We start from the raw sequence: 10,584 nt of genomic DNA, 5'->3' as shown, positions 1-10,584 counted from the left end.
TTCCTTTTACGAAAGTAACTTTCCATGAAAATTTGGAACTTGGAAGTGCTCGAAGCTACTTGTCGTAGACCTAAGGGTGTACCCTCAAGAACCACTGGCATGTGGTTTTCTGTGATGTTGGGAGACAAGCTATTAATTACAGGACACAACCTTCTCAGCATCTGACACTGATATCAGAGTGCAGCTCTGACTGTATATAAGAATTGCATATATTTGTTCACATTTAACAAGTCCATTTATGCAGGAAAATAGGCTTTTGTTGTTTTACATTTCAGGTAACCAGATACAGATCTCATCCCCTTCCCTCTTTCAATAAGTGTGATTCTGAGAATGACTTGAATCAGAATTAGCAACATTGATGGCCGCTCCATCACCTGAACGGACTTTTTTTTTTTCCCATGATTTGTTCCGTAACTAAGGTGAAAGTGCCTCCGTCTTAGGCTGCAGGATTATTGATTAAGGTTAGCGTGGCAGCTACAAAATACACTTAGAGATACAGGAAATTTAACACTTCTGTGTTTTCTTGCTAGTAGGAAAGACGTAGTCTACAGACCTACTATCTCATGTAGTTTGTCAGCTTGGATGTAGTGGAAAGCTAGCACCTTATGAGGGGCTTTCCAAAATATCCATAGGCAGTTCTAAGCATGAGATAATACATATACATACATGCCTGTACTCACACTCATTCACGCACACGCACACACACTCTCACTCACCCATATGTACACACATCAAAAGAGATAGCTCATTATTTAGTCTAGAAAAAAAATATATTTATATCACTGCAATGGCACATCTTGTGTAAAATGTAACTTCAGCAATGCATATACTAGGCAGCTCCCATGAACTGGCTTTGTTCGGTGTGGTGGCACCTGACTTGGTGTCCATGTTAAGACCTGTAGCGTTGGGTCACTTGCCATCATCCAGATGCAGCAGTGACATACAGGAAAGAGCAATGGAAATATGTATAAATAAAATCATAATAAGGAGAAAAACAGGGACTCTGCAGGGCTAGAGCTTCAATACAGTACATTCCTCAAAGTGACAACTGGAGAGAATCGATGCTGAGCCTAGGAGGTTTGGTGGTGGTGTTGGTCGTGGTGATGGTGTCTTCTTCCAATGTAAAAAAAAAAAAAAAGGAAATCTGAAAGTCACATGCTTTTGCTTTTTTAGGGACCAATGCTTTTTTTTGTCCAGTGTCTTTGCCCCATCCCAAACTGGCGTAGTGGAAGCAGGAGGCCCGTGGAATTTGGAAGGATTCAAGTTCAAGTTTGGCTTCTTGAATTTCTTTTCCCCATGGTCAATGTGATCAATGGACAGGGCTGTGAGGCCAAAAAAAAAAAAAAAAAGAATCCACTTTCCCTACAAATAGAAGAAAAGACAGGAATATATTAGACAAATGTTTTGGCAAAGTTTAGAGGCAGACACGTAACTAACTTCAAGTCTTCTCTACAAAAAGATCTAGATAGAAAATACGACTGGCGAGTCAGGCAGCAACCTCCAAAATGAGATGGGAAAAAGGTCCTCAAGTTCTAATCTTAGTAAAGTCATGTAATTTTGCTAAACCTTTCTACTTTGGCTTTCTCTTCTGAAAAATAGGAATAAAAAGGCTTCACTACCTCAGAATCCAACTAGATCTTCTCTAGGGGCTTTTCCAATTTTAAAACCCTACGTTCCATAACTCTTTGTGGAGAGGTATTAAGCACTTAATTGCAGAATGTGAAATAATCACATTAGATTTTCCCATTGTAAACTTCATGATGTCAGGGGCTATATCTTATCTAAACATTATCTGCCTAAGCACGCAGAAACTTGTTTATATATGGCAGGTGCTCGGTAAATTTTTGTTGCACAAACTAATACAGTATAAAATCCTTAAGTATCATATCTAGTTGATACCAGCAATTCCAAATCAGAATTTATATATACATATATATATATATATATATATATATTGCATATATGTGTGTGTGTGTGTTGAAAATTCCTAGAGGGTAGTGACTAATTTTTTTTTTTTACAGTGTATACCTTGCACTTAGAACCCATACATAGGATGTAGTAGATGCTAAAGAAATATTTTTGATTGATTGATGACAAAGTACCAAGAAAAAAAGATAACATATTAGATAATAATAAGATGGCTTTTCAAATGAATTGTGTGACACATAGTAGGTACAGAGAGAGATAGAGACAGAGGAGAGTGGGGGACAAAGAAAGAGAGAGACAATGAAAGGAGTAGAGGAGAGAGAAAGAGAGAGAGAGTATAGTATGATAACTGGCTTGCACGTATGGGTGACTGAAAGGATGATCATATTGTTGACAATAATTGAGAAGTTAGAAAGAAGGGAGGGTTGGGGGGGAATGATATGTTCGAGACTTTGTTTAATTGAATTTTAAAATATGCTTGCTTGTACAAAAAGAGTAAGTCCCTTTCTGTACTACACTATGTTAATGAACTTAATTTCACCTCTGTCTGGCATGTCTCAATAAAACACTCTGAATCACCAGTGAAAGATGGATGAATGATACTACAACTACCTTGGATTTATATAGCACCTTTCTTCTCAGGGGCTCAGGGTGTTTCACATAAGAATATTTCATATATCTTTACAACATCCCTGTGAGTTAGCTAACGTATCATTACTAGGGTATCATTATCCTTAATTTTCAGGTGGAAAGATGGAGCTACAAAAAAGGCTAAGTGACTTTCCCAGGGTCACACTCAGTGTAGACAGGTATCTGCCTGATTCTCAGTCTTAGGCTGTGTTTTGTCACCTCCTCCCATTGCCCACATTTCTATTTTTGTTATATATTTACTCTGATGCCTATAGTGCGTCAGTGGGAAAGGTAAGCAAAAATACCTTTAATGTCCTTAGCCAGTAGTACACAGACAATTTGCAAAGGCTTTTTTTGTCGTTTCTCTTGTTAAAGTTGTTAGACTAAGAAGGCAGCATTGAAACAAATTCATTATAAAAATGGTTTCAACCTTGACCTTCATTTTAGTCACCTACAAGTCCCTGCTTTATAGAAGTACTTACTGAGTGTGAGAAAATTAACTAATGCCAGGGTTCACAACTATAGAAGTTTTGAAGAATATTTTGGAATTATCTGAAGTTTCCTCGTATCTCCAGGTCTTAACACAGTGCTTGGCACATAGTAGATATTTAATAAGTACTTGTTTACTTGACTCAAATATCATGCAGCATAGTGGATAGATCTGGAATCAGGAAGACCTGGGTTCAAATCTGGCCTCAGATATTTACTAGCTGTGTGATCCTGGGCAAGTCACTTAACTTCTGTATGCCTCAGTTTCCTCATCTGTAAGATGGGGACAATAATAACACCTACCTCCCGGGATTGTTGGGAGGATCAAATGAGATATGAAAATACTTTGCAAACCTTAAAAGTGTTGTATAAATGTTATTATTATTATTATTATTATTATTATTATTATTATCACTGAAAATAACACTGGACCTAGATTTAAATCTCACCTACTAGCTGTGAGATCCTGGGCAAACCATTTAATCCGTCTATGCTTCATCTGGACAACGAAGACAAAACCTACTTCACAGGCTGTTGTAAGAATCAGCTGAGATACCTTATGATGTAAATGTCAACTTAGTTAACATCAAAACAATTCTAAATTCTCCAGAATCTTCTGATATAAATCCTGGTGGTTGATTTTTGTTTTCCTTTTGGCTTGGTTTCTGCCCCCTTCCCCCTTAAAAGATAAAATGTGTCTTTGGAATTTGTTCACAGAAGGAGAAAATAAAAATTCTCTATAGGTTTCCTGAAGAGAGTGGAAGGTCCAGTGACTCCAAACAAGTAAAAAAATAATTTACGTTTGTCATATCTTCCTATGGATATGTAGGTCTCCTAGGCTTCAGCAGTAGCGGCACTAAAATGTGAATCATTGGAATAGTTTCTTTTTTTTTTAAACAAATCTCACATTCCTTCTGAACAGAAAGGATTTTACTACCAGTATTGCAAATGAGGTTTGAACCCAACTGCCATCATTTGACAGCATCAAATTTAACATCGCACGCACTAAAGAAGTAGCTTTCAGGTTAAAGCCTGGGGGGAAATGTTGTTAAAATCAGTCTGCCATTGTTTAGAGTTGATAGAAATGGCATAGATAAAGAAGTTAGATTTTCCTAGTCCAAAAAAGAAAAAAATAATCCAGGGTTTCGTGTTGGGGAATGAATGGAGGAGCTCTTTAAGCCAACAACTTGAAGAAGAATTTTCTAAATTATAGCTGAGGTGTGTGGAATGGAGCCCTTCAATGCAAGTCTTCAGGAATGAAAAGGGAAGAAGTGGGGGATTATCTCAGTGCAATCTTCAGAATGGGGCAAGTCAGGACCAGTTGTTTCATATCCCCTAATTGGGGGCCCTCCCTATCTGGTCCTGTTTAATGCTCTTAGCATTAATAAATTTGACAGTAAAGGAATATTAAAGAAAAAAGAAAAGAGGGCCTTGAAGTGTTTCTCCTTCAGTTAATAAGTCAATAAATATTTATGAAGTGCCTAGTATGTGCCAGAGTCAGAGTCAATAAACATTCATTAAGCACCTAACTTGTGTCAGACACTGTGCTGAGTGCTAGGGATACAAAGAAAAGCAAAAAACATTCCCAGTCCTTGCTTTCAAGGAACTGATGGTCTAAAAGGAGGGCTTTCCAAGACCTCCAAGTTCAATGAAAGGAAAGGGGAGGCTCCTGAGATTTCACTCCATCAAACTGGAGAGTGGTGAACTGTTCCTCCTCTCCTTGTCTTGGTGTAGTTTGTAGGATCAGGAATGTGAGTTACTCCTCTCCATTTTTTCTTCCCAATGCCCTACTCTCATGGACTGTCTGGGTACCCCAAGCCATAGGATCTACAAAATCCAAGGCTAGTCCTAATCAGAACTCTACCTATGTTGACACAGAGTACATATTTGCCCACATTCACCATTGCAGAGTCCTTCCTGGAGGAATATCGTTGCATCTTGGACCATCTCTAAACAAGATCTGAAAATGGATGCATGCAGGGAGAGGGCTACTGCCTATGGAAAGGTCTCAACTCCTCCACGAGTCTAAGTATCCCATCTATATAAAGCCTGTTTGCTATTTTTCCTGTGTAAGTTCTCCAGGATTGAATAGAACCCTGTGCATCTATTCATTGTCAATAACTTCTCTTCCATAGAGTGTATGGCACATAGTGGGTTTTTAATAGTAGGCAGATAGGTGGCTCAGTGCATAAAGCACCAAGTCCTAAAGTCAGGACGACTCATCTTCCTAAGTTCAAACCTGGCCTAAGGCACTTATTAGCTGTGTGACCCTAGACAAATCACTTATCCCTGTTTGCCTCAGTTTCTTTATCTGTCAAATGAACTAAAGAAGGAAATGGTAAACCACTCCAGTATCTTTGCCAAGAAAATTCCAAATAGGGTCACAAAGAGTCTGACTCAACAACAACAATGGCTCTTAATGATTAATTATTGATTGATCATATTCTTCTAAAGTTCATGTATTTAGTTTTACCCAGAAGAAAAATTCCCCAACTTATAAAAGTATTCTGGATTTTCTAAGCATCTGGGTCTATTTATTCCACTAGACTTAGAACAGTGTCACTTCTCATTTCACTAAAGGCTACTCTGACTCCCTGAACTATTTGTTAAGAAATATCTCTCAAATTTCATAATTATGCAAAAAAAGCAACTAATTGATCTCTGACCCAGAAATCACACTGTACCAAAGAGATCAGTGACAGAAGGGTAGATAGGTCCTTTATATAACAAAATATTTTTTTTTAGGCAATTGGGTTTAAGTGACTTGCCCAGGGTCACACAGCTAGTAAGTGTCAAGTGTTTGGTCTGAGGCCTGATTTGAACTCATGTCCTACTGACTTCAGGGCCAGTGCCCTATCCTATATAACAAAATAGTAACAGCAGTACTCTAACAAAGTACTAGTACTGGCAAAACAAAAACAAAAATCAGATTAGTAATAGTTATCATTTCTATAGCATTATCACATTTGAGCCTCACAACAACTCTGGTGCTATTATTAGTCTCATTTTACAGTTGAGGAAATTAACACAAGTTAAGTGACTTGCCCAGGGGCATACAGTAAATGGCAGAGGGAAGATTTGAACTCAGGTTTTCCCTACTCCAAGTTCAAAGATCTATCCACTACACCACCCAGTGATCATCAGAATGGATGCCTATTGCTCTAAATAGCCTTGTTGCCTAGACCTGAGACCATGTCTAGAATGTTTTAATTCCATCATCATCTCTGAAATTTCCACCTTTCCGCTCCTCTGCTCTCTTAATTGAAAACTGTCTCACCTGACCTACTTTTTCAGTCAGGTTTCAGCCATGCTTCACTTCATTTCCCCAGTCCACAACAGTCTTTTCAACAGACCCATCATCCACCTTGCTGCCATTTGCATACCCTTTCCCTGTCTCCTCTTTCCAGGTCTTGAACCATTATCAAATAAATTCTTCCATTGTTCCCAGAAAGGACATATCATTGTTCTTTATAATGGTCCTAAGTGCCCTTCCCTGGCCTGTACTCTTCTACCTGTATGTTGCATTCCCCTATTAGAATACAAACTTATCAAGTAAGGTACTATCTTGCTCGCTTGTACATGTATTCCTGGCCCTTAGCGCAATACTTAGAAGATAGTAAGAGCATAATAAATTTTTTCATTCATTAATTCATTCTGAAGGAAAATAAATATCACTAATTCAGAGACATGCTAAGAAATGATGTAGAGTAAATGAAGCAATACCATAAAAATATGCCTACAATAAAGTAAATGAAAATATTAAAAGACAGATAATCTCATCTTAATTGCAAATTAAGTTAGTTCTAGGGTGAGTTCTATAGATCGGGGGTTGACATATAGAGAAGTAGGGGAGTAGAGGTCTGGATTATTGCCTCATACTGTCAGACCCAGATACTTTACCAGAGTAGGTTCAATGACATGGGCATTTCAAATACCGAGAAACAACTGTGATTTTTCTTTTAACGCAAATGGTAGCAATAAAAAATGGAAAATAATAAATATAGTTGGATTAGCTTATTACAGAAGGCTGGAAAAATATGGAAAGATGCTCTCTCTGGCTCAGCCAGAGTTATAGCAGGGTCATCAAAGGTTGTTCTTAATGAAATGTAATCACTAGATTTTTGCACGAAGTAAGAGACTGAGCGAGGGCAAATTGTTGTCTTGCTTGAGCCCTCGACAAGCTACCGGAGCTCAGAGTAGGGAGTACCTCTTATTAGAAACCTATGATTTCACTGTCCTGCAAGGCACAGATTAAATAGCATGTTTATCAGATGGTATTTCAAGTAAGGAGACACTTAACAGTGGTATATGCTGGGATGGAGGGAAATGCATTGTTTGCTCTTTCACTGACCTTTTCGCTTTGTGGTTGCTTCTAAAAAACGAGGGAAGTATGGAAGTTACCAATTCAAGATTGTCACAGGCAGCTGTCAGTAAGGTAGTTACAAAAAGTCCATAGCGTTCATAGGATAAGATATTATATGGCACAGAAACAACCAGAAAAGAAACAGACCTCATTTGTAGAGGTTTTGGTGTGTTATGTTTTTTTTCCCTGTTTTTCTTTCTTTCTTCCTTTCTTTTCCAGTAATCCACAAGGCAGCTTAAGCCTGGCCCCAGCCAAGCACCTATGACGAGGCACTGAGCAGCCACATGGTATTTTTCACGGAGATTTTCCCTCAGTATCTATGATGCCCTGTAAGCCAAGATCAAGTCTGTCGAGGATTTTCTGAGCAAATTCTACATTCCAGTGAAAGATGCAGGAGTGTGATTTATCCCACAAATAAAATACTATGGATGTAATTCCAAGGGGAGAGGAGAAAGGCTGTGGGTAGAAGCCCAGCATCTGGCAACGAACACAACACCAAAAACTTGGAGGTGATGTTATATTTATATAGGTACATGTATATTACACACTGTGGATTGACGGCAATATATTTTGAGAAACAATTTGTTCCAGGTCTGGTTTCAATGACGTGTTGTCATTTCTATAGTGGAGGCCCACAGTTTCAGCAATTCCATCCACCAAGCAATGCTGCAGATTTTTATTTCAGAGGGCGAGAACGAAGTAAAAAAAGTGCAGGTCTTCAATTAAAGTGCATGGATGAGGTAAACTAATTGCAAGAGTTTTGAGTTTATTCAGTACTGGCTCAGACAGGAACCATCCTGCCATGCATCTGTTGCATTTGGGTCCGCATTGCCTGGACACTGTTCAGGATCTTGTTCTGGTGTGTGGCAGCTGTGATGCCGATTCTCGCCAGGTCACTACATCGGGGGCAAAAGAGAGAGAAAAGAGAGAGAAAAGAGGGCTCAGGTTCTCATTTTCCGAGGCTGATATAGCCACATATATGAATCAGGCACAATTAATACAGCACAACAAGACAGGTGTACAGAAATGTTTAATTAAGCAATTTAATGTAACAATGTAGGTGCTGTGCAAAATTACATTTGATCAAAATGAGAGGCATTCCATGTCATAATGAGCAAGATGAGTATGCAAGCTCCAAGCAAAATAAATAAATAAAATTAAATTAAATTTAAAAGACTGATTAAATCTAGATTTACCCTTTTTTGTTACATCGCTGAGTACTTACTCCTGGTTCATGTGCACCACAGCCTCGAGGGTGGTGTAACCGGCAGCTGTAAAGTTGTCCTTATACCGGTCCATTTTAATGGCTTGCAGCCAATCACCTACAGATACCACAGCAGAGAATTCAGGAGAGCTAGGATCCAACAAGGCAGTGTTGGGTCTGGAAATAGAATGAGTGGGCACAAATGGTTAGCATCAAAGGGATAACAAGATACAAAGCTCAAACTACCTAAAGATTATGAGTGTAGGAGGGAAGGGACAAATCCTCTGGATGACACGGTCTGTTTTGTTCTTTTAAAGGAGAGAGGAGCAAAGTCTGGACCTGTGATTTCAATTTCTGAGTTGGAAACTGTCTCCCAAAACTAATCAGCAACTTATGGTCTGTAACTTTGAGACTATGACTTATAGTCCAAATCAGTAACTTATATGTATATAGTACTCTAAATGAAATGTAATCATGAGGTTTTTGCATGAAGTGAGAGACCGAGGAAGGGGCAAACTGTTGTCTTGTTTCAGCTGTAGGAAAGCTACCAGGGCTCAAAGTAGGGACTAGCTCTTCTTAGAAACCTATGATTTCACCATCCTGCAAGGCACAGACTAACTAGTATGTTTATCAGGCAGTATCGAAGTAAGGAAACACTTAATGAGTATAATCTATATTAAATCTGTAATTTACAATCTTAGAAGGATGCCTGAGTGATTAGGACTTTAAGTGACTTGCCCATGGTCACCAGATCTGCATTGATAAGAGGCAAGATTTAAACTTGCATTTACCTGACTTTGAAGCCACCCCACTGGATAATGCTACCTCTTCCAGATACCATAACTATAAAGTGTAACCTAAGGAATATGTAGATATAGATATAGATATGTATGTATGTATATATATATGTGTGTGTATCTTTGTATACATATATATACATATATATTTTCTCTCTTACAAAGTCATAAGGTGATATGTTATCTGCCATATTTGTATTTTATGTTGTTGTTTTTTATTCCTTTTTAATTCAATTTTCAGGATTGGTTGTAACTGGATTTTCCAGTACATTAATGTTCATAGCTTTCATAATATTCTTTATCATAATATTTACACCTTTTCTGGGCTTCTTTGGCCATATCCCCCACAGAATAAGCTTGGACCTCACTAGCATGACATATCACAGACTTGAGTTCAGCAACTATAGAAACCCTAGAGAAGTATGAGTTGGTGTTGGGGAGGGGCGGATGCTGAGGGCGGGAACCATCAGCCCGTAGCCTGCCAGACTTGAGAGAAGCACAGAAAACAGCAAGAGCTCAAGTCAAGCATGTTTCCAACCAGTTTTTCAGGCAAGCTTGGTTCATTGAAACAAACTTGGGACAGCAGGGAGTTAATCCCTCTTTTAATCAATCCATTCCTGAGCAGCACGTGTGCCAAGACTGGCAGGAATAATGGTCACTTTGATCATTGTTTGGGCTATGGAATGTGCTTCTCATATTCCCTGACTGGGGCTGCAAAATAATGATTTCAACAAATTCAATACACTTATTATTAGCTTATTTATTAGTTTATGTATATTTCATGCCAGGTGTTTTTTTAATAAGGTCACTGTCAAATGCTACCTAGGATCCAGACAGAATTCTTGGCATTCCTTATCGTATTAAGACATACTGCCATATTAATAGCAGCTATTAGTCAGGGTGGCTGTGGTCTTCTTTTTCTTTTACCTAATCCCACAGGCTCTATGTTGATAGTCATCTACTATACTTTTACTTAGAATTAACTATAAAATCATATTGACATTTGTGTTTTTTTTTCTTTAAGATTGTTCAGTATTTCTCTGTGTGTTTATACTTATCATACATGAGTTATGATCTATATGTTATGATCATAGTGAACTTGATTTCAAATACTGGCCATGGACTTTGAATGATGCCTCTAGTTTCAAATCCTTGTAGGGTAAAAATAAAACTGG

The 10,584-nt window shown here is 38.3% G+C and overlaps 1 protein-coding gene across 3 annotated transcripts in view; it reads right to left on the bottom strand.

The window, feature by feature from the left end:
- Positions 1–751: 751 nt before the first annotated feature.
- The window catches only part of EPHA4 (EPH receptor A4), a 166,522-nt gene continuing 156,689 nt past the window's right edge, over positions 752–10,584 (bottom strand). For 2 of the 3 annotated variants that reach the window (XM_027873555.1, XM_027873556.1), the window contains exons 16-18: positions 8,634–8,789; positions 7,397–8,304; positions 752–1,362 (exon numbers count right to left, since the gene is read on the bottom strand). In XM_027873555.1, coding sequence (XP_027729356.1) covers positions 8,190–8,304; positions 8,634–8,789 — 271 coding nt within the window. In that variant the 3' untranslated portion in view covers positions 752–1,362; positions 7,397–8,189. Of the gene's footprint in view, positions 1,363–7,396; positions 8,305–8,604; positions 8,790–10,584 lie in introns of those variants that run through there. The other variant, XM_027873557.1, reaches the window with a different exon arrangement.

The sequence above is a fragment of the Vombatus ursinus genome, unplaced genomic scaffold (assembly GCF_900497805.2).
Source record: "Vombatus ursinus unplaced genomic scaffold, bare-nosed wombat genome assembly UNPS02014802.1, whole genome shotgun sequence".
NCBI classification, from domain to species: domain Eukaryota; kingdom Metazoa; phylum Chordata; class Mammalia; order Diprotodontia; family Vombatidae; genus Vombatus; species Vombatus ursinus.
This window is presented reverse-complemented; position numbering and strand designations above follow the sequence as displayed.